The 26193-nt window shown below is 48.9% G+C and overlaps 1 protein-coding gene across 2 annotated transcripts in view; it reads left to right on the forward strand.

Moving 5' to 3' along the window:
- The window catches only part of COL20A1 (collagen type XX alpha 1 chain), a 73180-nt gene that overhangs the window by 17257 nt on the left and 29730 nt on the right, over positions 1-26193 (forward strand). The window contains exons 1-18 of one of the 2 annotated variants that reach the window (XM_064729705.1): positions 2583-2785; positions 6362-6446; positions 8702-8812; positions 10352-10495; positions 10705-10851; positions 11738-11938; positions 13133-13288; positions 14282-14401; positions 14551-14715; positions 17071-17235; positions 18491-18663; positions 19240-19369; positions 20095-20240; positions 21826-21949; positions 22876-23015; positions 23612-23741; positions 24261-24403; positions 25463-25595. In XM_064729705.1, the coding sequence (XP_064585775.1) occupies positions 6374-6446; positions 8702-8812; positions 10352-10495; positions 10705-10851; positions 11738-11938; positions 13133-13288; positions 14282-14401; positions 14551-14715; positions 17071-17235; positions 18491-18663; positions 19240-19369; positions 20095-20240; positions 21826-21949; positions 22876-23015; positions 23612-23741; positions 24261-24403; positions 25463-25595 (2401 nt within the window). In that variant the 5' untranslated portion in view covers positions 2583-2785; positions 6362-6373. Of the gene's footprint in view, positions 1-2582; positions 2786-6361; positions 6447-8701; positions 8813-10351; positions 10496-10704; positions 10852-11737; positions 11939-13132; positions 13289-14281; positions 14402-14550; positions 14716-17070; positions 17236-18490; positions 18664-19239; positions 19370-20094; positions 20241-21825; positions 21950-22875; positions 23016-23611; positions 23742-24260; positions 24404-25462; positions 25596-26193 lie in introns of those variants that run through there. The other variant, XM_064729706.1, reaches the window with a different exon arrangement.

Below are 26193 nucleotides of genomic sequence, written 5' to 3' on the forward strand. Positions count from 1 at the left end.
GAGTGTCTGAGCTCTTGCAGCTCCTTTTCAGTGTGAGAATCCAGCACTTAATGAAGCCCCCTTAGAGCAAGCTCTCCACCAGCCAAGCTGAGGCAGGTGGCAAAGCTGGTAAGCAGCAAGAAGTTTACACCAAGTGAGTCTGTCTGAGCTGCCCTGAGCTGTCTGTGCGCTCTCCCAAGAACACAATGTGCTCTCCAGATGGCCCCATAAGCTGTGCCACCAGCTCTGTCAAGAAAATAAGGAAATGGATGCAGGAATTTGTGTTCCTTGTAAATCTAAGGCTCCTGCTACTCTCCTGGCTTAGCCATGCTCACAGCCCGGGCTGGTTGCTGTTCACAGCTGTTTCTTGAGAAGGTGACACTTCCATGATTGTGCTTTTTGTGCCCCCACCCCTTAATAATGCTTAATTTCATTAATCAGCTTCACCTCAGCAGGGAAGCGGGCAGAGATTCCCAACATATAGGCTGCTAGCAAACTAGTGGGGAGCAGTGAGTAAAGGAGGGATCAAAACCAGAGTGTGGCCAAAAGGAAATGTGCCCTGGTCTGAATCTGGCTCTGGGGAGGGACAAAAATGAGTAAAAGCCACCAAAATCCAGCCCCCTGTCCCCTGCTGCTTGCAGGATGTCTGTATTCGCAGCCAGTGCAAAATATTCCTTGCAAACTACCCTGAAAGTGAGCTAAATATAGAAAAACAGGTAATAACAAGAAATTAGGGAGGTTTCCTTCTTTCCAGCTCACAGAGCATCCTGTTTGTGATTAGCCTGCTGTGCTGTGCATGGACAGGATGATTGCCAGCACTGCTGCTTAGGGCAGGGTCCTCAGTGCAGCTCCTTTGGCCACAAACCAAGCCTTAAAAACACTCCAAAAAGGCCAAAGACAGTAATTTTGATTTGTGTAGAAATGGGGTTTACTTTTTTGGAGAATCTGGTGTCAGCTGTGCATCAGGTATTACCCTATTGCTGACTGCCTTTTTTCCCCTGGTATAAAGGGATTTCTGCTCCCCCAGAGCTGGTGCTGAGGTAATGGGACAACTTGGAGCACAGAATTCCTGGAACAGGGTCCAGGCAAGATGTTTGCATTGATAATTGGGGTCCTTCCAACCCTAAGTGGAACCAGATCATCTCCTCAACAAACTCAGGGTTGTTACTTGTAGCTTTCAGTGCATGAGTTCAGCAACCTCCATCTGCCTTTTTTCTTTTTAAATTCTCTTTAGGGAGAGTTTGGGTGTCTGTGATGTCCCAAAGGTTTAACCCAGGGTGCTTGGCTTGCACTAAGGTCAAATCCAGAAGGTTTAGGCACGGTGTGAGCACCTTGGGAAAGGCAGGTCAGGAAACAGCACCCTGAACACAAGCACTGAAAACAGCTCCAGATCTTTCTGTGTCAGAGCAGGGATTTTTAATTCTGGATCTGGATTCCTTGAAAGCACACGAGATAAGTGCTCATATCTTTCTCCTACATTTAAAGAAAACTGTGGCAGCTCTGAGCAACATCAGAAACCCAGCAGGAATCACAGAAGAGGTAATTTGTGGTATTTACACAAAGGGCAGTGACAACTCTCTCCACGGGGTACAAAATATTCTGTGCTTTGTTTTATGAAGATTTGTTGCCCACTTTTTGCCCAGGGAAGCTGTGGCTGCTCCATCCCTGGAAGTGTTCAGGACTGGGTTGGAGCAACCTGGGATAGTGGAAGGCATTCCTGTCCATGCAGGGGGTGGAATAACATGTCCTGTTATGTCCTTTCCAACCCAAATCCTTCTATAATTCTATTATTTAAGTGCTTCCTTAGTGGAAGGAAGTGTGGAAGGAATAGTGGTTAGACTAACATGCTCTGTTATGTTCTTTCAAACCCAAATTCTTCTGTAATTCTATTATTTAAGTGCTTCCTTTTGGTGTTATCCTTTGGTCTCTACATTGTGATGTTTTTAAGTACTTACAAGATTATAAAACAAAACTGCAAAGAGCTAACAAAGGTTTGTTTAATGTGCAAAATATTTTGAAAACTCTTATTTTTTTCCCGTTTAACTTGACACTTCCAGAGGTATCCATGTTTCCTGCTGAATGGCAATGCAAGTGTCTTAAACCTCAGTTGTGATGGCAGGCTGATGCTGACAGCCCCCGCAGTTGCAGCTGAAAATCTGGCCCCTGTAACCAGAAATGTCACTGTCAGTCACTCCCTCCTGGAACGAGGACAAAATCCATCCAGCAGAAGTTTTGGCACACTGGGGTCCCTCCCAGGAGCTCCTGGCGCTGAGGATCCCTCTGGCAGGGCTGGATCTCACAGCCGAGGAGCTCCAGCTCACGGTTCAGCCTCTGGCCGTGCAGAACGGACAGATGTGCTTCATTTCCTAAAGCAGAGGGAGCGCAGCTGTGTGTGTGCAGCCCCCATCCGTGCGCACAGCTGTGAATGGGAGTGAGCGGGGCTGGGCTGCGCTGAATTCATCCCGGCCACTCTCGGGGTGGGAGGGAGCCACCACTTGTTGCTGCCTTCTAGGAAATCAGCCTGCAGCCTCCCGGATAGAGATTTTATTTTATTTCATTAGCAGATTTATTTTATTTCATTGCTCCTGCCCGTAGGAGCAGCCTCCTGCTTTTCACGCTTCTTTTTGGCCAAGCCGTGCGTGCGGAGAGGGAGGTGGGGGAATCCCATCCCTCTCCCCCTGTTCTCCCTCCCCTCCCTGATCCCTCCCGACCGCTGGAATTGCGATCTTGAATCGCTCCGAGGAGCGGATGAGGCGCCAGGGCAGCTCCTGCCCCTGTCCCAGGATGTAGCCGGAGCTTCCAACAGGTCTGTGCCTCCTTCCCTCCCCTCGGGGCTGGCTTTGCAGGGATGCCCAGCAGGGGTTTGCTCCTCTGGGGCATGTGTGGGTATGGCAAAAAGGGAATTTCTGCAGGGTTTTGCTGTCTGGGCAGCCTGGAGCTGGTGCAGTGCTTGGTGCCGGGCAGGGGGGACAGGTCCCATCCTTTAGGGTGAGGTGGCTTCAGGGCACATTCCCTGACATCAGCCTAAACAAACCAGGATCTGGGGCTCTTCAGGGGCTGTGACTGTGAGAAATGCACTTTTTTTTTTGTTGGTTTGATCTCTTTTTTCCTTCTGTTTTGTGGTTGATAGTACAAAACTGTATTATCCTCTAGTGTCCTGTAGGATATTCTCTAAAGTACTGTACTGTCTATCTAAAATACTCTACTATTTAGGATATCCTCTAAAATCTGTACTATCCTCTAGGATATTGTAGGATATCCTCTAAAATATTGTGTTACCTATCTAAAATACTCTACTATTTAGGATATCCTCTAAAAACTGTACTATCCTCTAGGATATTGCTGCCAGATACTGCTTGGAAGGGTTTGTCACCTGTGTGGGTTTTTCCCACCTGGAGGTGTGGGAGGGTTCAGCCTGATGGGCTGGGGGAGCTGCAAAAGCTCAGCCTACAAATGGAACTTTTTCCTGACTTTTTTTTTTCAGTCTGGTGCTGCTTCCAGTTTTGTTCAATAGTGGAACTGAAATAGAGGAAGTTTCCAAGAGAAACTAGAAAGGGGTTGATGAATTTGTGGTTTTTAGTCTGTTTTAGGTCCTTTAACCAGCAAAGCACTCAGGGAATGTGGGACAGATTTATTCCCTGCCTTGGGCAGTCCCTGTCTCTCCTGCAGGGCTGTCCCTGGCACTGCTCCTGTGCCCAGCACTGAGTGGGACACGAGGTGACATTGCTTCTGTACAGAGACAGTGATGACCTCTGACATGAGGAAATGTCCCCAAACTGTGGCTGTGGAGGATGGAAATAATTCACAGTGCCTGCAAAATCCTCACCTTTAGTCCTGACGATTTAAATATGTGGCTGACATTTTTCTTTTTCTTTAACTAAAGTGACTACTTCTAAAATTTCCTGTACAAAAAAAAAAAAAGACTGCTTTGACTGCCTTAACCTCCAAATCTCCTCTGAGCACACAACTGGAGCAAGTGGAAAGTGGTGTGCTCCCCACACACCCCTATTTTCCAGGCTCTGGAAATACTCACCACTTGCTCCATGTGCTGCTGTCTCCGCATTCCTTCCCTGGGGTGAGTAACAGGAGAGAGGCACCAGAGTGCTGTGGGCTCCCTGCCTGCTGTCCCTGGGCTCCCCTCAGCCCCACACTCAGCCTGGCTGGCTGCTGGCACCGCTGATGGCAGAGATGGATGGGGAGGGACCACAGGATCCTGGAGTTGGAGGTGTGCAGAGGGAACTCCTCCAGATGTGTGACTTCCACCACTTCAGACGGGTGCATTTCTTATTCTTGATTTACAGCTAGGAAAAGGAGTGTTGGAGAAGAGGCAGAGTGGTGATGGGTTTGCCTCTGAGATGGCAGAAGAGGTGAAGTCTCTGTTTCTTGCTTTAATCACAGAAAAGATCCTCACCCTGGGGTCTAACTGTGCCCAATCTGGGTTAAAACCAGGATTACTGTGAGGGTGCTGAGGCCCTGGCACAGGTGCCCAGAGAATCTGTGGCTGCCCCTGGATCCCTGGAAGTGTCCAAGGCCAGGTTGGATGGAGCTTGGAGCAACCTGGGATAGGGGAAGGTGTCCTTGCCCATGGCAGGGGTGGGATAAAATGGGCTTTAAGGTCCCTTCCAGCCCAAACCATCAGTGATTCTATGATAATACTGAACTCATCCATAGTGACACAACAGGGTGGGAGCTCCTGCCTGAGTCAGAGCCTGCAGTAAGCCCAGATCAGAGCAGGCTGGAGGAGTTTATTATTCTGTACTTTGGATCCCATATAACCCTGGTTAACATGAAAAGATCCCACACAATCCTGTGCTTTTGCCAGAGTTTAGCATCCTGTTTATCAGCAGTTGCACAGAAGTTTCAAGGAAATCAAGAGCAGTTTGGTGGCATTGCAAAATGAAATTTTAGTTCAAGGAATGTGAAAAATGCTGACTTTTTGCTGCTGTTTGCACACACACCTCTGCAGCCAGGGCAGGCTCTGCTTTCCTGGAGGTGACAATCAGGGTTCTGAAACCCACCTATCAAATGTTTGCTGTTTTTTATAAACAATGACCTCATTTTATTAGCTGGAAAAATAAAGCAAGTGTTTCCCATGGCTAAAGGCTCTGGTTACACTGCAGTTGTTCCATTCATCTTCAATAATAAAAAAAAGAAACCACAGACAGAGAAGGGCGGTTAACAACTCCCTGTTACAACTTGCATGTTTTTCCATTCATTCTTCCAGCAATTTAGATCTGATTTAAACAGATCATGCCTGAGTCAGTCACTCACTCATGTGCATATTTATTTTCCCTTGAAATTGCTACCAAGCTGCTGTGTTTGGGGGGAATCAGGCATTTGCCAGGAGCCTCTGCATACCTGTCCATCAAGGTGAAGGGAAGGGAAATGTCACTGCAGGGTGCAGGGCTGGTTCTGCCAGAAGCAGTGAGGCTGAAATGTGGAGCACAGAGATGACAAAAGGCCAACAACAGGTGCTTAAAACCTGGTTTGCTGGGAGCCAGATGAGGGGGTGGCACTGCTTCCATCAGGGGGGTTTTCTGCTGACCCAAAATTCCTGACCCAAAGGGAACAGCGCTGAAATCCAGGCTGGAAAAGGTGGGTCCATGGGCTGAGGCTGGCAGTGAGCTTTGGCCACTCTGCAGAGGTTATTTCTGAGTCAAACTGATTCAGAATTCTGATCCTCTGCCATGGGTAAGTCTGACCTCTCTGCTTTCAGTCTGTTCAGGTGAACAAATTAAAGCACAACTATCCCAACAAATCCTGGATATAAATTCTTGGGAATGAAATAAGAAGTAACCCCTTCTTTGTAAGCTGTTCACATACAAACTCCTCTGGGTCTGTGGATCCCTCCTGCTGCAAAATTGCTTTATCACAGCAAGTGATGTCATTAAATCTGTGGTTTGAGGAGCCTGGCTGCTACAGAGTGCTCCTGTCTGTGCTTTCCCCCTTGTGATTGGTGTGTGCATGCCAGGGACATGAGAAACGTGCTGTCTGTACACCTGGAATGATTGTGGGCATGATAACCACAATTAATTACTTCTGCACAGTTTAAACCAGAGGTTATTCTGGAATCTCTGTGTCCAATCATGTGCCAGTGTTGTTGATTTCCATGGTCAGAGTAGAGCCCAACACTGGGAGCTCAAATGCTTATAAACCAGGTTTGTAAATACAGTTTAGTCCAAGGCATGAACAGCAATATTGGAGAGACTAAAAAGATAAAATAATGTATAGGAATTGCAGGAAAATCTGTGTGTTCTTCTCCACCATCCTTTCAGTGCCATCCATGATGCCCAGTGCCTTAAATGAGGATGGACAAAACCTAGATTTGGATGTGGTGAAACACAACTTTTACTTCTCCTCCCTGACATTTGCCCTTTTGCAGGTCCTGCTCACAATGCTGATCCACACTTGGTTCTTTCTTGCCTGCCTGCCTGTGCTGAGCCATGTCTGGGGACGAGTGGGCCAAGGTAAGGAGCCTGCCTGCCCTGGTGAGGCTTTTCCTGAGGTTTGTGTGCCCTGGGGCAGCCCAGCCCTCCCTAAGGCAGTGACAGCACTCTCAGGGGCACTCCCAGAGCCAGGCATTATTCCAGGGGGCTGCTGTGCTCTGCTGTGTGCTGGTGAAGCTCCAAAGAGCCTTTCCCAAGCATGAAGAGCAATGAGGGGTCAGGGGCCCCATCTGGGAGAGCCCCTCCATCCCTCCCCACCCTGCCTGGCCTGTCCCCACCCCTGGCAGCAGTGCAGCCCATCAGGGATGCATTTCAGCCTGTGCAAGCACAGGGGGACTTCTGTGATCTGTGGGAGCCTGAGAAATAGGAAGGAAAAGGCTTTTGCTTCTTTAGACACTGCACCTTCCTGCTTTGGGTGTTTGTGGTGAGATGTGGTGCAACATCTGGCTGATGCAGGTGATTCATCCTGTATCATCCTGCTCCCCAGAAAATTCCTCCAGCACCTCAGCACAGCCTTTCTGATGTGGAAGAGCCACCTTTAGGTTTTGTCTGATGAGCACAAAGGTTTCTAGAGAGGTGGATGGCCCTGCAGGGCTGGGACAGATGTGTCTCCCTGCTGTGTGTCTTCCAGGCTTCTGCAGTTAAGCCTGGGTTTAACTCCCTGAGAGCAAGGTTACAGCATCAAACAGTGCACATCCAACACAGGGCAAGGAAACAGTGGAGCTTTCATGGCACTGGGGATCATTTGCATCCAGCACATAATGGTGCTTTAGAGGATGATGTCCTTTCTGGTCTGTCTGGGGACATTCTTGTCTTTTTCGCTTCTGGGCTCCTAGAGTGATGCCCAAGGAGCTGGACCACACTTGGCCAAAAGAAGACAACTCCATGTTTAATCTAGCTATGAATTCCCCTCATTGTTCCATGATCTTTTACCATTTCTCTTAGGCGTGATTTTAGGATTTGCTTTTTGCCCTTCACCCCTCTTCCCCCTGTTTTCTTTCTTCCTCTTCAGATTTGCCTGGGGTGAGATGTGAATCTGAGCTTTGTTTCCCCAAAATAGTTATCTGCTTGTTGGGCAGCTTGCAGGAAGTCTCTGCAGGGAAAGGTTAAGGCCCAGATGTTGGGCTGAGACAAGCAGGACCCTCAGTGCCAGCTCTCACTGCTTTCCTGGGGGGTGACATCATGGCAGGGATGTCAGGAGGTGTCAGGGATTAGTGCAGGACCAGATTAGGGAGCTGAGGAGCCCTGGGTGACACTTTGGCAGCACTGAGCAGGAACTCCAGGTCACTCTGAGATTTATTTTTTTATGAGTAATTGTAAAGGGAAAAAGATTGGTAACAGCTGCAAATGAGGGGGAGCCCTTGGGTGCAGATGTTTATGGTGTGCTCACTCACTGCAGATTAGGGCATCCTGCTGGAAAGGCAGCTCTGGGCACAGTGTCACAGGGAGGGAAGAGAAATCTGCTGAGTTGCCATCCTGCATCCAGCTGAGTGAGAAAGGTTCATATGGTGACATTTGTGTGACAGGAATCGTGGATTCAAGGAGTGACACAAGGGCTCAGCCATCTATCTGGGTTAACAGATAGCTGTGAAATCTGGAGCTGATAAAGGAATGTGCTCTTTCTTCTCTTTACCTCCTTGTCTGATACTATTTTTTCCCTCAGGATTTGTCATTTAGCTTGCAGCTCCCTGCAGCAAACTGATACAAGCTGGTGCCCATGAGTTATGGTCCTGCCAGGAGCTGTTATTTACACTTTATCAGCTTTTCTTTCTTTTTATTTCCTTCTTTCTAAACCCAGCTGGTCCTTGGAGCTGCCTCTGAAATGATCATTCTGCACAAGTGTGGGATCCATCACCTGGGGAATTCCTGTATTTCTGAGTATCCCAAGCCTATTGAGGAGCCTTGCTTGAGCTCATTTGCTGCCCTCCCATTGCACGTGTTTGCACTGAACACACTTGCTGTAAAACACCATTCATCCTGAAAGCTCCTGGGAGAGCCCTTCAGGGCATGAAGGGTTCAGAGAAAGCCCTCACCTGTGGGGAGGCTGCTTTACCTTTCTGCAGGGGTATAAATGAGAAACTCCTCCTTGCACAGGAGGCTCCAGGCCTGCAGAGCTGCAAGGGGATGCTGAGGACTTGCCTGGGGTGGGGAAGGCGCCCTTTGTACCACAACCACTGCCATGTCCTTGGGGGAGACAGCAGAGTGGGGTTTGTGGCAGGAATTGCAGCCACAACAGCACGGCCACGTCTCCTCCTCCTCCTCCTCCTCCTCCTCAGGGTCAGGCCGGCTGAAACTCACTGTCCTCTCAGAAGACAGGCTGCAGATGAAGTGGAAAGAGACTGAGGGGAACATCAATGGCTACAAAGTTCGGGTAAAGCCCATGGCAGGTACGTGCTGACACCCTGGGCTTGGGCCCCAGCAGAGCTCAGCGGGACTGAGCTGCACCGGGAGCACAGCAGCTCCTAAAGATGAGAAATGAGAATTATTGAGACCTTAAGGGAACAGAGAAAAGGCAGAGGGAGTTACCCACAGCCTGCTCTGGTTCCAAGGGCTGGTTTCACTGGGCTGTACGTGCAGCAGTGACAAGGAGCCTCTGTGGGAGCAGTTTGTAGTGCCACCCAATGCAGGCACTGTCCCCTTTTCACTCCTTCACAGGAAAGAGGGGAAATTCAGCCCTCTTCACCCTAGGGGAAAGGTTTAGCCAGAAATGCTGTTCTTTGGGACTCTGTGAGACAAAAATGAAACAGGTTCCTTGCCTGGCTCTTCTGTGGAGCTCCCAGCTCTGCCACCACTGCAGGGACAAGGAATGGGAAGCCTCTGACCCTATTTGTGTGGGTAGGCTCATCCCTCCAGCTCCCTACCCCTACTCCCTGATTTCAGATGTTGAACCCAGTGGGGTTGGAAGGACACGATGTCCCTCAGAGGGGAGGAGGGGCTGAGCCATCCTCAATCGTGGCTGGCATTCTGTTCCCAGTGAGCCGGAAAAGGGAGCAGGAGTGCAGGGCGGCAGCTCCTGTGATCATCCACCCGATTTTAGCTCAGCCCCCACCTGTTTCCCAGCCTGGAGCAGCAGGTTTCTCATTCCTTGGTTGCCCCCAGAGCCTCAGCTCAGCAGAGATTGATGAGCATCCCGGGAATGCAGGGAATCCCCACAGCACATGCCTGAGGCTTTCCCTCTCAGGCTGGGGAGTTTCCAGCCCCAGGCAGGAGCACAGGGATGGCTGGGGCAGGAACACATCCATCTCCATCATTCAAAGCTCCAGACCTTTCTATCAGAGGGGTTTAGGGAGCTGCTGTGCCCCTCTGTGCTGGGCAGCAGACACTGCCTTGCTCCCTCTGCTCATTGCCCTTGGCTGCTCAAGGCATCCCAGCCCCAGGACAGGGTCCAACAGCTCAGACACGGCTGTGGAAGGGTCTGGAGGCAGTGCCAGTCCCAGAAATGAGTGGTGCCCTGCAGACAGATGGGGCAGAGGCGGCACAGCTGGGGTGAGATGAGTCCAAGGGCCAGCAGTGACCTCCAGAGACTCCGAGTCACTTCCTCATTGTGTCACACATGACCTCAACCAGCTGGGTGTTTTCATAAGCAGTTGCCAGTCTTTGCACTCTCAACACCAGCTTTACACTCTCAACACCAGCTTTTCATTCAACAGTCCTTGGGAAGCTGGTGAAAGTTGTATTAATACTGGGTAGGAAGTAATTCTCTAATTTGGGTACATACCAGGGATTTAAAAAACCCACCTCAATCTTCCCAGCTCTACGCTGAAGAAAAAGAGTAAAAAATCAGAGCTCCTCAAAATTTAAAGCGTGAATAGGAGCTGACTGCAGTCCCTAGGCAGACATTCCCTGCATTTCAGTGCTGCTTTTGCTACTGTCAACTTAAATTTAAGCTCTGACAGGCTCTGAGCTGTGGCTTCATCCCACCTCAGGGGACTCGGAGCAAGAAGTCATGCTGAAAACCAAGACTCCCAAAGCCACAGTGGGAGGGCTGAGCCCCACCAAGGAATACACCCTGCAGGTCTACGTGCTCAACGGCTCCCAGGAAGCCCTGTTTGCCAAGAGGAAATTTGTGAGTAAGTGGAGAGGGCTAAATTTTACCACTCAGAGCTCCTGAGGCTCTTGGGGATGTGGCTGCTCTGGCACATGCCCTGCAGAGTGCTCAGCAATCCCAGAGCCTGGTACTGTTTTGGTTGGAAGAAGGGAGATGGGGAAAACCCAGGGGATGAGGGAGGCACTGTGGCTCTCTAGATGTGCAATTTCTCTATTTTTGGTCTTCCCACAGTAGAGGAGCTCAGAAATGCATCCCAGACCAGAAACAGCCGCAGGAACGCAGGAGCTGCGTCAGGAAAGAATCTCACCTCAGCAGCTGAGCACAGTGGGGTGGCTGAGGACACCCCACCACCCCTGAACACTGCCCTGCCACACTCAGGTGGGTACTCTCACCATCCTGGAGTCTCACAGGGAATTGATTTTGAGCCACAGCCTGTGCCATGCTACCATGGCATTCAGCTGTCCCTAAAACCATCCCCATTTTCTCACTAAAATCTCCCTTCATCACAGATATTTGTACAGTGAGCCTTGCTAGCCTGGTCTCATCCTTTGCACAGAAACACAGTATACCACCTAAAAATATTTGCCCCTCATTCCAGCCAAGCTGAAAATGCACGTCCAGGTACCCAAATTCAGCAGATGCAAACCCATCCTTTGACTGAATGTGGATTCTTTGAGAGCAATCTGCTCTCTGAGAAGCTGATGGTGCTTTTTCCCTAAGCTCTGTGTCCCAGGGCTGGCTGCAGGTGCTCTACAAGAAGGATTCCCTCAACCTCTCTGGCTGAGGACTGTATGTAACTACAGATTCTCATGTTTCCATGGGCTCAAAAGGGTATTTCACCTGTTGATGGAAGCAAGATCCACCAGGGCCATTATCCAAAAAGTCTTGCACTAGCTCAGGGTGTTTGCAGGTCACAGATTGCTGAGCTCTGGAGAGGAACGGGGTATGAGGTGCCATGGGATGTTTTTCCTGATTTATATTTTATAAACATTCATTGTTTTTCATCATGAATGATAATGGGAACAACACACTTGTTGATGTGACCCATCTTTAATATTAGCTCTTGAGCACACATGCAGCCCTCTCAGAGAGGTATGAATGAAGGTGGTGACAATCCACCCACCTATTTCCATAAAATTGTTGGAATTTTACCCTTTCTGAGCCCCCTAAACCTGTGCTAAATGGGGCATAAATCAGCTGAGGAGTGGGGTTGGATGGGGATAACACAGTTTGGGACAATGGGATTTTTCTCTTTGGAGCACAGCAAAGGACAGAGCTGAAAGGAAAAGGCAGAAGGGGGTTCAGCCAAAGAGCTCGGGAGAAACGACAAGAAACCAGCCCAGTGTGGAGGTCAGCATGACAGAAACAGCATCAACAACCCCAAAATCATCCCAGCACACTCCTGCAAGCACGGAGCGAGAGACTCCAGGAAAAGAAAAACCCCCAAAGGATTCACTGAGACGAGGTGAGAGGGGGTTCAGACATGTCCTGCTCCTTCTCCCCTGCTGTTTTCCCTAACACTCACTGAATTCCAGCTTTCCAGCCCACCCTCTGCCCCCCAGAGTACAGTGCTGCTGGTTGTGCTTCCAATCCCTAGCTCATGCTCTGGGAGATGTCAGAGCTCACTGGAGAAATTTGGAGTCCTGTAGAACAACATGAATTCTCAGGAAAGCTGGAGTTGGGCCAGGAATTCATTGCAGATGATTTAATTTACTGATTTTAATTGATTTGGCAGCATTCTCTCTTCACGTTGTCATCTCCCCCTGCTTCTGGCAGATTCATGTAAGCATTTGTGTTCCTCAGCAGAGCACCGCCAGCCATGGACCTTCCCAAGGTGTTTCCTTTCCAAGCACCAGGAGTGTTTGTTATCTGGTCTGCTCCTCCTTCTGGGCTTGTTCTTTGTGTTTCACAGATATCTGATCCATGAGGATCCTTCAGATTCAGTTGAGATTGTGATGGCTCCCAGCTCTGCTGAAATGGTGGGAATGGGATGGGCCAGAGCATCCCCTTTGGCCCAGTAGAAATCCATGACTGTGAGAGGAGACACACCTCCTTGGAGCCTGATAAATCTCAGTGGGATCATCTGCTTCCCCTCCCCATCTGAGCAATACTCAAGGAAGATGCCTCCAATTAGCAAAATGCCTTATCATATCCTCTGCTGAGCTGAGGGCCAGGGGTGGGGAGGGAGGCAGAGCTGGAGCATCCATGGTGCCAGCAGGTTTTTGCTGAGAGATTGGATTTAATATAAAGCCATGAAATAATTGTAGCCCACAGGGGATCTCGTGATGGAATGGAATTAAGCAATCACCTGCAATTCTTGGAGACTTAAGCTAGATAAAAGGAAGCACTGGGCTGGGGCAGAGATGGAATGGAGCTGACAGCTTGCAGAGAGCAGTGCTTGGGTTAGCACATGCTTCCTGACAGCTTTAACTCCTTCTTTGCAGAGGTGCAGCCACACACCACTCCATTTTGAGGTGCTGAGATGGGTTATCCTTGGCTCCATGGTTTTCACAGGATGCTGACATGTGCCAGACTGGCAGATGGTCCATTCCACCATCCCGACAAGGCCTTGCACAGCAGATTTGATTTTTATCTTAAAACCAAAGCAGGTTTTCCTCCTCACAACTGCTTCTCTGAGTATCCAACCTTTCCCCTGCAGGCTCCCAGTTTCAGTGTGACACTCCTGCCATGACTGACATTGTCCTGCTCGTGGATGGCTCCTGGAGCATCGGGCGCAACAATTTCAAGCTCATCAAGGAGTTCCTGAGCAATTTGATTTCCCCATTCAGTATTGCAGAAGACAAGATCAGAGTAGGTAGGACATGCTCCTGTTTCCTGACCTTGGGATGCTGATGTTTGAAGGGGCCTTGGTCTCTTGTCCCCGTGGTGATGTGCTCCTCTTGGGAGCTGTTATTTCTCTAGGATGGGGTCCTTGAGCTGCTCTTGGAAGCTTTTCCCATCTGGCAGCAAGCTCTGGCCTCTAGTGGCCATGAAAAATATCTGCACAGTGAGCAGCAGCGCTGTCTTTGGGCAGCCTTGGGTCAGGTGATGATGCTGAGACACTTTTGGGATTTGCTGCCATGTCTGAGGATGTGCTCAGCCACCAGTGCACTGGGTGCAGAGGCAATGCCCCACTGGGGCTGCTGTGAGTTCAGCAGGGAATGGGGCACTGAATGGGGCTGCTTCCAGCTCTGAGTGATGCTGGCAGCCAGGCTGTACATGAAATAGGATGGTGTAAATCCTTCTCAGCCCTTGCAGCTCATTGTTTGACCTGGATTAACTTTGGCACCTTATCAAATTCCTCTGATCATCATGAGGGGGATGTGTACCCCTGTACCCCGTGGGGTCTGAGGCATGGCTTTGCTGCCAGCATGGCAGGACCAGAGAATCACAGAATTGTGGAATATTATAATTTGGGAGGGACCCATAAGGATCATTGAGTCCAAGTCCTGGCCCTGCACAGAACACCCCAAAGATCCCACTCTGTGCCTGAGAGCATTATCCAAACATTCCTTGAGCTCTGTGAGCCTGGGACTGTGACCACTGCCCTGGGAACCTGTTCAGAGCCCCACCACTATCTGGGGGAAGAACCTTTTCCCAATATCCAGCAAAATCCCCCCATGACTCAACTTCATGCTATTTTCTCAGAACCATGCAGAAAGTGGAGTTAGAAGCCCCATGTGCTCACACCCAGTCCCTGTCATTATTTGGTGTCAGCCTCCCTGCCAATCCTGACAGCAGCTCCCAGAGTGGGGCTCCTGCAGCTCCCCTGGGCTGGCTGGATGCCCATGGCTCCTGTCTTCCCCAGGGCTGTCCCAGTACAGCAGTGACCCCAGGACAGAGTGGGATCTGAGCGCTCACTCCACCAGGGAACAGCTGCTGGAGGCCGTGAGGAACCTGCGGTACAAGGGCGGCAACACCTTTACAGGTAACTCCACCTGGCAGGGCTCTGAACAGTGGGGAAATCTGTTCCCATGGATTATGGGCTCTGTGGGGACTGTGGCCACTGGGGAGGAGAGAAAACATGTGGTTTTTTTGGAAGGCTGTGGTACAACCTCCATCTCTGCCCCTCTCCAGGTCTGGCCCTGACCCACGTCCTGGAGCAGAATCTGAAACCAGACGCTGGTGCCCGGCTGGAGGCTGAGAAGTTGGTAATCCTCCTGACTGATGGGAAGTCCCAGGATGATGCCAACCTGGCTGCTCAGACCTTGAAAAACCTGGGCATAGAGATATTTGCCATTGGTAAGATCACAGCCATTGATAAGCTGTAGGACAAAGCCAACCTATTTTTGGTCATCTTCAAATTGAAGGTTGTGTTCCCTCAACTTTGACAGAAGCATCCTGAGGCTGTAGAACTGAGGTGGTGGGTGAGACCTCATTACACTGTGGCTCAGATGAAAATTAACTCATTTATTCAGCCCAGGCAGTGTCTTGAAATGATGTTTTTTTTGGGGGGAAGGTATTCACATGAGAGATTTCACACTTCCCATCTAAGGACCTTTGGGAGCCTCAGGGATCAGTGCCATGAAAACAATATTCTCAGCTGTGGAACTGGGCAAGAGAACATTGTGTTGGGGATGGCAGGGGACCTTCTGTATAATTACTGCCTCTCACAACTTCCCATTTCTCTGAATAACAACATTATCTGCTTTTCACTGTCTGCCAGCAACACCGAGACACAGAATGGCCTTGAGCAGCTCTGGCCTTGGAGCACACGGGGTCTGCTGGAGACTGACACATGAGCAATAAAGTTAGATAAAAGCTCCCCTAAAATTGCAATCTCCAGAAGTGCTAATTTATGTTGGGAACATGCAAGTGAGGGTTTATTGCATAGTGTTATGCAGGTAAGTGGCATTTATGGAGGGAGGAGAGCTGCTGAGCCTCCTTGGACAGTGTTAGGAAACCTTGAACCAAGCTCTGGGAAGCAAAATGAGTTGTACTGTGGAGCTTGGTCAGCAGAGAGTTAATGAGGAGGGGGAGCTGAAGGATGGAGGATGCTGTGAGATGGAGAAATTCTGTTACATAAAAGGGCTGCTTTTTACTCATCCCTGACTGTTGAAATGCAATGTGATGTTCTGACGAACAACAGGCTCTCTGTGGGGAGCGCTGGCACCTCATAAATATAAAATGGTTATTTGTTCATTCAGTCCCTCATGTTTATGCCAACTGCCTCTCAGGTTGAAAAACATCTACCTTTCTGACAGCCAAGCCTGCAAGTGGTGAGGAGGCAGGAAAACAGCAGGAAGATCTACCAGGCTGTCTCCAGGCCACTAAAAGGTTTCTGAGCAGAAAGCTCTTCCCAGGCTGGGCTGAGCTGGTTGGTGCAGGAAAAGACATCACTGTGCTGGGAGAGCAGGGTGCTGGTGAAGACCTGTGTGGGGCATTTCTCAGCCTGGTGTCACGGACATATTTTATGAAAAATTCTTTTGTTAGGACCTTTTCTCCTGAGAAGCTGAGGGCCCTCAGAAACTAAATGTAAACAACAATTATCTCCTGCCGTGGAATGCAACAGGTGCAATCTTTGATTGCTCTCACGTGGTTGTTTTTAATTAATGGCCAATCACAATCCAGCTGTCTCAGACTCTCTGGTCAGTCACAATATTTTATTATCATTGCTTTCTATTCCTTTCAAGCCTTCTGATGAAATCCTTTCTTCTATTCTTTTAGTAGAGCTTTAATATATCACATGAAAACTCTATATCATACTATCATATATCATTAATATATATTTCCTTTAATATAATACATAAAATAATAAACCAGCCTTTTGAAACATGGAATCAAGATCCTTATCTCTTGCCACGCTGGGGTTGTGTGCAAACTCAGCAGCCTGGTTCTCTGTTAGCAGGGGTGAAGAACGCAGCCGAGGCAGAGCTGCAGCTGTGGCCTCAGAGCCACTGGAGCTCACCGTCTACAATGTGCTGGACTTCCCCCATGCTGGAAGGCTAAATCCACCTTCCAGGGGTTGTTTCATACCCCTTTGCTGTTATGCTATAACTTAGAAAATGTAGCCCATTGCTTCCATTCCATAGGCTATACCTTGACCTGTCCTATTAGCGTGGTGGGGCTATTGCGCTCACTGTTGGGCTATCAGGAGACGTGGGCTGGTGGTATGTAGGCTGTTTTAGCAAGGAATGGTCAGGTATATCGTGGATCATTGATTACAGAACAGGCTCCTCTAGGTGGGTTTGGGGCACTGCCAAGTCCTTAGAGTTTTAAGCGTTGGTGCTCGTAGTTGTTGGGCGGATGCTTTAGTAGGGGTAATCGTCAAGATTTGGGGCCAGACATAGTGGGGTATCTAATCCCAGTTTGGGCCCTGGCTTTCATGGAGTTCAATTAATCGTTGTTCTAAGATCTTCTTTGATGGGGAGGCCTTATTGGCATCTTGGGCTTGTGACAGCTCCGTTGCTTTTTAATCTTAGCTACTTGGATAACATGTGACCACTCTTTACACCGTTAGGAGGTTAATTTGGGTCTCCTGTATGACCGCGGTGTCTGGCACAGGATTTACCAACCCTAGATTTGCTATGGCTATGTCAAGTTTACACTCATTGCTTAATATTAACTCCTGCTGAGTGCCTGGTTCTCTGTTGGCAGGGGTGAAGAACGCGGACGAGGCGGAGCTGCGGCAGGTGGCCTCAGAGCCGCTGGAGCTCACCGTCTACAACGTGCTGGACTTCCCCCTGCTCAGCTCCCTGGTGGGCAAGCTCACACGTGTCCTGTGCACCAGGATCAAGGAGAGGAGCCACAAGGAATCCGCAGGTGAAGTGAGGCCTCCCTTCCTGCAGTGTTGTCGTCGTGTTGCAGCGGTTCCATGCTGTTGTCTCCTTATCGCAAAAGTTTTACACCTTCTTAGTGTTTCTCATGGGCAACTCCTCAGAACACTGACTCTTTCTTCTTTACAAATTAGCTAACCAACTCTAACTCCCTTCTCAACCAACCAACCTACTCTTTTTTCTCATTGGTCACAGCTGTGGCCTGTCAAAGTCAGGCCTGTTCCTAATCTATGATAACTGGCCCAGCTGCAACTCCTTAGGGGTGAGATTACTTTCTGCACTATCTTTATTTTTCTTATATTCTATCCCCCCACACTGCTGCTCACCATGTCCCTTCCTCCTGAAGGAGAAAATCACCTAATGACAGCAATTACCATTATAGGGAATTACCATTATATTCCTTCCCTCTTTCCTTATCATATAGTGTGCCAAATGTGTTGTATCCATCTCCTTTTCCAAGTTTCTCCCAACCTAAAAGAGACAGAAAAAGCAGAAGAACTAGTATGAAAATATACTGGGGAAAGAATATGGGGTAAATATGGAGGTAGGATGAGGAGATGAAAAAACACCTATATGCATTTCTTTTTTCCTCCACTAAACTTTGAATGTTGGATCTCCAAGGTATTTTCAAGTTCAAATCAAGCAGCCATTTCTTTCCTTTGCTGGGGAACAGTTTGCATGATGAAAAGCATGAAGAACCCCTCCAGATGTTAGCTTAGATCCTCAGGAGAAATATCGTGTACATATTTCTATCTCTTTTGCCCCAAGATTGACCTAAGCAGAATGGGAACATCTAAATTTCAAGCATAATTTTATTTTAATGCTCTGGACATTCATGTAAATAAATTCATTTGTTCTTATTGATTTATATTTTATATAATTAGACATTTTACAAAGGTGAAGGTTAGGCTGAAGTAAAATGAGCTTCTTCAAAAAGAAACCAAAATAATTTTTGCTTGTTAATTTGGCAAATTTTTGTGATTGAGGAACACAGACTTGTGTTGAAGAATTATTTGCAGCACCCAGCAAAATACACAGCCTGCTCTTTATGGAGTATTTATGTTCTCTGTACACCCAGTTTTAAAATATTTATTTCAGAGCAGTCTGGAACAGTTTCTCTAGCCTATAGGGAAGGAGACTGCAACTTGATTTGAAAAATGTCACTCAAATTTATGAGCTGGAAAGTATGTTTGGCATGAGAAGTGTGAATGTAAGAAAATAACTGTGTTTTTAATTCCTAGGCAGCGCTGTGAAAGACACCCCTGTGAGCACAGGTCCCCAGCTCAGCCCAACTGACCTGAAAATATCTGCTGTGACCTCCAAGAGCATGCACTTGGCCTGGAGCCCTCCTCTGAGACCACCAAAGAAATACAGGGTTGTGTATTATCCATCCAAGGGTGGGACCCCCAGAGAGGTGAGAGACCTTTCCCTGGACACCTGAGGCTGCCACAGATTCCAGATGCTGGCTGGGAATTAAAGTAGGCTTGGGTGGACAAAAAGAGGGTGGGAGTGGGACATCAGCTAAACCAGAGATTAAATTTAATGTACAATGAGTGTACATGTGATGAGGTAATAGGTTGATTTTTCTCTTAGGTAGTCTTATCCCCTCCCTAAATCATATGTTTTGACTCAAAGAAGACACTTGGGTACAGAGATCTCTCCAAAGATACGCATCTATGATGGATATAATTTAAAAAAGCAAATCCAAGTTGTGGATGATTTTCCACTGATTTCAGTGAGAGCATGACTAGAGTTTTATGCTCAGTGTTTGCACAAATCCCAGGCTTAGAGGACAGCAATCCTTTCTGCCTCTCACCTCTCTGTTCTGGAGAGATTTACCTAGCACAAAGCACAGAGGGAACTGCACTTCATGTCTTTGGGCACAAATCTGCCATGGGGCAGCCACACTGGCCTGGGGCGGCCACTTCAGGCATTCCACTGAAGAGCAGCAGCACCTCCCTGCCCTGACAGCCCTGCCTTGTGCTTGCAGGTGCTTTTGGAGGGAGCAGTGTCCTCCCTGCAGCTGTCCAACCTGACCTCGCACACGGAGTACCTGGTGTCGGTGATCCCCGTGTACGACAGCGCCGCGGGCGACGGGCTGAGAGGAGTCACCTCCACCTGTGAGTAGAGAGAACTGAGCTGATGCTGCTCTGGCCATCTCACACTGCAGCCTGCCTTGAGTATTTTCCAGCTCAGGTTCAGCCTGCCTACAGCTCTCTTTGGAGAGAGCTCATCTCATCTCTCATCTGTGGAGATGCTCAGAACTCAACCGGACAAGACCCTTGAGCAACCTGTTCTTTGAGCAGCTGGTTGGACAGGGGTCCTTTCCACCTCTGTCATTCTGCAAAGCAGAAAGTGGCAGTAACACACCCTGCTAGGAATATATTGCCACTCTTTGCTGCTTTTTTAAAATTTTAAATCCATGGTCTCCAAGTGAATTAAACTCTCTGTAGCACAGAGACTGTGTTAGACATGGGGTAAGTGCCCACCAGCTTGCAGTAGCTGTTGTAAAGCCAGGTGTCCCCTGGGTTTTGAGTTGTTTCAGGCCTCATTCACTTTTGAGTTGTATCAGACCTCCTTTCCACCTCTGTCATTCTGCAAAGCAGAAAGTGGCAGTAGCACACTCTGCTAGAAATATATTGCAACTCTGTGCTGCTTTTTAAAAAATCTTAAATCTATGGTCTCCAAGTGAATTAAACTCTCTGTAGCATAGAGACTGTGTTAGACATGGGGTAAGTGCCCACCAGCTTGCAGTAGCTGTTGTAAAGCCAGGTGTCCCCTGGGTTTTGAGTTGTTTCAGACCTCATTCACTGAAGGTACCTTTGTGCCTTATTTTTCCCTTTAGTGCCTTTGTCTTCCCCTCGCTCCCTGCGCGTCTCTGAGCGGAGCCACAACAGCCTGAGGCTGAGCTGGGAAGCAGCCCAGGGAGCCACACACTACCTGGTGCTCTGCTCTGCAGCCCCTGATGGAGCAGAGGACTACACAACAGAGGTAGAGTTTGTGACAATGGTGATAACACTGTTTTTTCTCTGTCTCGGCTGAGTTTAGTGCTAGCTCTAAGCTTTGGCAATTGGTATCGTGTGGTCAAAGAAAAAAATGTATCAGAATTATTGCCAGGAACAGCTTTCATAGAATATTCGCTTTTTTAATGGTTTGTCTCAAAATTATTTCTAACTTTGAGGGTTTCATGTGGGAAATTAAGTCAAGGGAGAGATCTGGCTACCTCCTGGGGCCCTGGAAACTGAACTCACATCCTTGCCGCCCCAAATGTAATCACTGCATCCTTGAGGCTGTACATAAACATCTCGACTGTGTGTCTCTTTAAATGTTAATTGAAAATGTGTTAGGGTGGATTTTGCTGACATCTGAAAACAGACCTACAACACTGCAGATGAATAAAACAATGCTTGAAGAATGGAAAATCCTTAGAAACATCTAAGAACCCTTTGTTGTGCATGTTAATGCCTTATCTGGAGTACCTGTATGCTGAGGATATGAATTAAAAAAACAAAGTGAGTGGGGAGGAACATTTATTGTCTGTTTGAGATTCCCCCTTTGAATGCACAGCAATAGGGACAGGGTGGTTTTCAAACTAGAACAATTCATACTCTGCTTCCAGGGCATAATCATGGGATTTTTATAAGATCCAGAACACTTGAAGAAACACCAATATTCAAATTTGCATTTCAGCATACTAAAACATTTCCAGTTACCTGACCTACTCCCTGCAGGAGTGCAATGCTCCAGACCTATGGGATGTCTGCAAAACCAGCATTAAAATGTTCCCACCTTCTTATAAGCTGTGCTCCAAGGGGTGCAGAGTCCTAAATGTCCCTGTGGTGCCTTTCTGCAGCTCAGGGCAGCAGGACCAGGGCTGTGCCCGTGCTGTGCTGGCAGCAGATGGCAGCAGCCCGGCAGCGCTCCTGCCACAGCTTCCTATGGCTCTGGGAAAAGCGGGATCACAGCTCATGGATACCTCCTGATCTAACCCAGAGCAGCGTTTTGGTGTGAGAGACTCAGGGCTCTGCAGAGCAGGGTTAGGAGGAGGTGCTGTGCATCCCCAGGGGTTGGGTGGCAGAGAGGCAGAGCACTGCAGAGCACCTGCCCAGGTGGGGAAGGGGCTGGAGAGGAGGGGAATGAGGGGAGACATCATCGAGGGGAAGGGAGGGCAGCTCCCATCTCTGCTCTGTGTGACAGGAGCCGAGGGAGCAGCTGGGGCTGTGTCAGGGCAGGTTTAGGGGGGATGTCAGGAAAGGGTTCCTCACCCAGGGGGTGGGTGGGCATGGCATGGTCACAGCACCAGGGTGACAGAGGTCGAAGAGAATTTGTACAACACTCTCAGGCACATGGTGGGGTTCTTGGGGTTTTCCTGTTGAGGAACAAGATTTGGACTCTGCTGATCCTTTTTTGGTCCCTTCCAGCTTGTGATACTATGGTTCTAAAACCATTCTAGAATGGAGATGTTGCCTTACTGTAACCAAAGGGCTCTTGTGTCTCTGTAAGGTCCTGCTCTCTTTAATGCATTGAGAGATACCCTAGAGCTGAAGGGTACCCTAAACCCCCTCTCTGTTGGCAGGTGAAGGTGACCCAGCCCGAGGTGCTGCTGGAGGGGCTGTCCCCCAGCACTGGGTACTCTGTTGCAGTGTATGCCATGTATGGGGAAGATGCCAGTGATCCAGCCAGCATCCAGGAAACCACCTGTAAGTGCTGCTGCTGCTTACTGAGCTGTTATTAAACACTCAAAGCAGGAGAGACGTGTTCAGTGAGGTGCTTCCCATATTGTGCATGTGGCTTGTACACACTCTGCCTCTTTTCTGCTGGATCTGAAGTGAATATTGGTCCCCAAGGGGATCTCTAGTTGCAGGGTAAGCTGTGAAAGAGAAGTGTTCCCCTGGTAATAAAGGAACCCTGAAAGAGGTGCTCCTTCAAGTCTTTGTTGTCTGGCAGGGGAAAAGGTGATCATCTGGTTGTTTTCTCACCTAAATCTATGGCAGCCCTTTGCAACCTCCCAGATATGTGAGTGGTAGTTGATGCCTCAGGTTTTAGCTTTTATATTTTTCTGATTCTGTACTGCTTTAGTGTGTAAATCTGAGTTTCATATTAGGAAACAGAAAGCTCTCTGCACAGAGTAGCTAGACAAAACAATTCCTTTTCTAGCTGGAGACCAAGGATAAATGATCCAAGTCTCAGGTCCAAGAGCATAAACAATGGACTGAAGAGGGAAAAACAAGAAGGATGGGACTTCATAAGCTAAAGCTATAATTGGACAATTAACTCCAATATGGAAATGGAGCAGAACTTATAAAAGTGAGAGATCTTATGACTGGTCATGCATTTTGTGACCATTTTGGTTCATCTTGGGTGCAGCCCTGGCTGAGCTCTTGCACTGCCCAAGCATTATCCATGGAGGCCTTCTAATAAATCCCTACTTTATTCTTCAACTCTGCCTAGCCTCTGTTCTAGGTCAGCCTTCACAAGGCATCCCAATGAACAAAGGGAATATTTTCCTGCATAATGAACGAGCCTCTTAGTTCAAGCTGGGATCATCTAAGCGCAGCAGGAGGCAGTGGGTGGCACTTGTGCAGCCTGTGAAGGCTGGCAGTGCTGTCACTAACTGTTTTTGCAGTGGCCTTGAGTCCCCCCAGGTACCTGAGCTTCTCGGAGCTGAGCCACGCGTCCGTGCGGGTGAGCTGGGAGCCGGCGGCGCCGGCCGTGCGCGCCCATCACCTCACCTATGTCTCTGGCAGAGGGGGCAACGCTGGGCAGGTGGGTCCTCAAGGGCTGGGGGGAGGAAAAGAGGCCTGGGGGGTTGGATAACACCCTGTTCTCCTTCAGCATGGTGCAGGGAGAGCCGGAGTGCTGGCAGAGTTGTGACTCTGAAATGGGCGCTTTGCTGCGGTTATCACTGCGTGCTGACCTCTCTGCAGCTGTACCTCTAGAGTCACAGGATGGTTTGGGTTGGAAGGGACATCCATCCATCCATCCATCTAGTCCAACCTCCCTGCAGTGGGCAGGGACATCTTCAACTAAATCAGGTTGCTCAGATCCCCATCCAATCTGGACTAGAATTTTTCCAGGGATGGGGCATCCATCACCTCTCTGGGTAACCTGTGTCAGTGTTTTACCATCTTTGTTGTAAAAGTCTTCCTTATACCTCATCTAAATCTACCTCTTTTAGTTTAAAGCCAGGATCCCTTGTCCTATAGCAACAGGCCTTGCTAAAAAAGTCTGTTCCCATCTTTCTAATAAGCTCCCTTTAAATACTGAAAGGCTGCAATAAAGTGTCTCTTTTTCTTCAGGCTGAACAAGCCCAGGTGTCTCAGCCTGTCTCTTACAATACTCACACAACTCTCCCACTGCAGGTGGAAGTTCCTGGCACTGCAACATCCACTGTCCTGAGACCTCTGTCCTCCCTCACACAATACTTCATCAGTGTCAGATCCACATATGATGAAGGGGACTCCTTTCCAATTACTGGCAATGTCACCACCTGTAAGTAAGGAATAGAAATACTTCTGGTCTCAGTAAGAGGTGAAAAAGTTGGTTTGGGTATCTCTGAAGTTGGATGTTTTGAAGACTGGCCCCAGCAGCTCATGGTCAAAACTCTTGCACAGAGCACAGATGGCTGCTGTTCTTTGTGTGTGGAATGTGTCCAACTGTGTTATGCTCAAAATGAGGTGGAAGGGATAAAGAAAAGAAGCAAGTGAAGAAAAGCATGATGTATCACTAACCTCTGCATCCTTGAGAGCCCTTCTTCCCTTTACAAAACCAATGTGATATCTGTGCTCCCCATAAACAAGATAACCTGTCTTAATTAGGGCTCTAAAAACAATTTACCCCTGTCTGTCCTGATGGCTGCTGTCACATGGGTCTGAAGAAGCGACAGACAGGCTGGCCTCAGACATCTGCCTGGGTGATGTTCTGCTCCCCAGCCATCTGCTCCCCACCCTGGCTCTGACAAGGTGCTGTCAGAGCCTGCTCCTCAGCTCGTGTTCCTTGTGCTCCCCTCAGTGAAGGTGCCCCCTCCCCGTGCCCTGAAGGTCACTGAGCTCTCTGGGAACAGCCTCCGCCTGCAGTGGGAAGCTGTGGCTGCCTCGGACGTGGTTGTCTATCAGATCAAGTGGAGCACAGCCAGTGGAGAGAAGCCTCAGGAGGTATGAGGGTATGAGCCCACACACAGCTCTGGGGAGGCTGGGCTGGCTCTGAGCTCACCTGCTGCAGCGGCAGAGAGCTGTGTGAAACTATTCAGGGCAATGCACTCCAGCAATTGAACTGTTCAGCAGGATCCCTGCTGGGTCTGGCTTTCAGTGGAGCAGTCACCTTGAGGGCTGGAAGCAGGAGGGACAGCAGGGCAGAGTCCTGCAGGCTCTGGGAAGATTGCAGAAGTGTTCTGGGAAACCTCAAGGATGAAATGTAATAGGGACAAGCAGAAAGTATTAAGCTTAGGCAGGAATAATTAACCATAGGTATACAGGATGTAGAACAAATAGCTAAGAAGCAATTCAGTAGAAAAAGATCTGGGGTTGCAGAGGATCACCAGTCCCCAATGTCAAGATGCTGTGGATAAGAAAAAGACAGCACTCAAGTATTTATAGCTGGAGGCATTGCTTCTAAGAAGGTGAAGCATTTTCTCTTCTCCTCAGTGCTAGGAAGCACTGATATTTTTGGGATGCTGCTCTTTGGGAAGGATGAGGTCCAAGTAAAGAGCACACAGAGGAGAATGAACAGAGACAGAACTGGTGCAGGTGTGGCAGGGATGGACCAGGTGCCCTCTTCCATCTGAAGCCCCTATTTTCAGTATGATGTCAAACAGCAGTTTAAACTTAGGCTTAATACCCAAGTCTCTCCTGCAATGAGTGAGACCAAATAATTTCTATTTGGGCTGGAAGAGGGGGATTCTGGGGTTTCTGTCCCCAGCTCCCCTAGAAGCTGGAAACTCAGCAGAGGGACTCTGTGCTCTCTGCCTTGTGTCAGAGCTCTGTGCTGTGGTGCTGCAGGAGCTGCTGGTCATCACTGAGCTGCCATGCACAAGCATCTGGTCTGCATTATTTTGCCTTTGCTGACATGTGTGCAACCCCAAACTTTGGCCCCAGAGCCCAGTGCTAACTCATTTGTGCCCAGGGACAAGCTGTGATCCAGGCACCTGGGGCCATGGAGCAGCCTGGGCAGGCCTGGCAGTGGGGCTGACCCCTGTCCTCTCTGTCCTTGTGCAGCTCTCCCTGGCTGGAAATGTGGCCACAGCCGTCCTGCCCGGCCTGCAGAAGAACACTGACTACAAAATATCCATCTGGGCCTACTACAAAGATGGAGCTCGGAGTGACACTGTGTCTGTCCACCACAGGACCAGTAAGTGACCATCCACAGCCCAGGGGTGACAGACAGGGCAGGGGACCCCTCACAACCCAGCACACTCCTGCAGCTCAGACTGGTCACCTCCAGCTCTGAAAATACACACCCAAATGTCTGAATAAAGCTAGAGATGGTTATTTAGGCTTCTGTGTGAAAATGTTCTCAGTCTGTCCTGAGAAGAGGCTGGACAATCCCATCACACTGATAATCCCTGCATTTGTTCCATGGGGAGCACATTTCATCCCTCTCTGCCTCAGTGTAGTGCATGGATAGAAATTCTAAGGGTGTCCAGCTGAACGTGTCCCTGTGCTGCCTAAGGAATGGTTCTTGTTAATAAAATATTGCCTGTGGGGAGGGTGAGGATCTCCTGAGCTCTGTCATTGCTGTGCTGTTCCTCACTGAGGGCATTTACAGATTTGGGAGGCAATCCTGCAGGCACACTCTGCCTTGGAAGCATTGTCTAAATCTGGCTTTGTACAGGCAGGATATGAGGTTAAAAAGTGGCACTCCCACAGGTCCTGGTAATTAATATTGCCTGTAAAATGGCTTTGTTTGAAATGAATGGAACACTTCAACACCAGCAGTCCTCCCTCTC

This window comes from Zonotrichia leucophrys, chromosome 20, assembly GCF_028769735.1.
Source record: "Zonotrichia leucophrys gambelii isolate GWCS_2022_RI chromosome 20, RI_Zleu_2.0, whole genome shotgun sequence".
In the NCBI taxonomy this organism is placed as follows: domain Eukaryota; kingdom Metazoa; phylum Chordata; class Aves; order Passeriformes; family Passerellidae; genus Zonotrichia; species Zonotrichia leucophrys.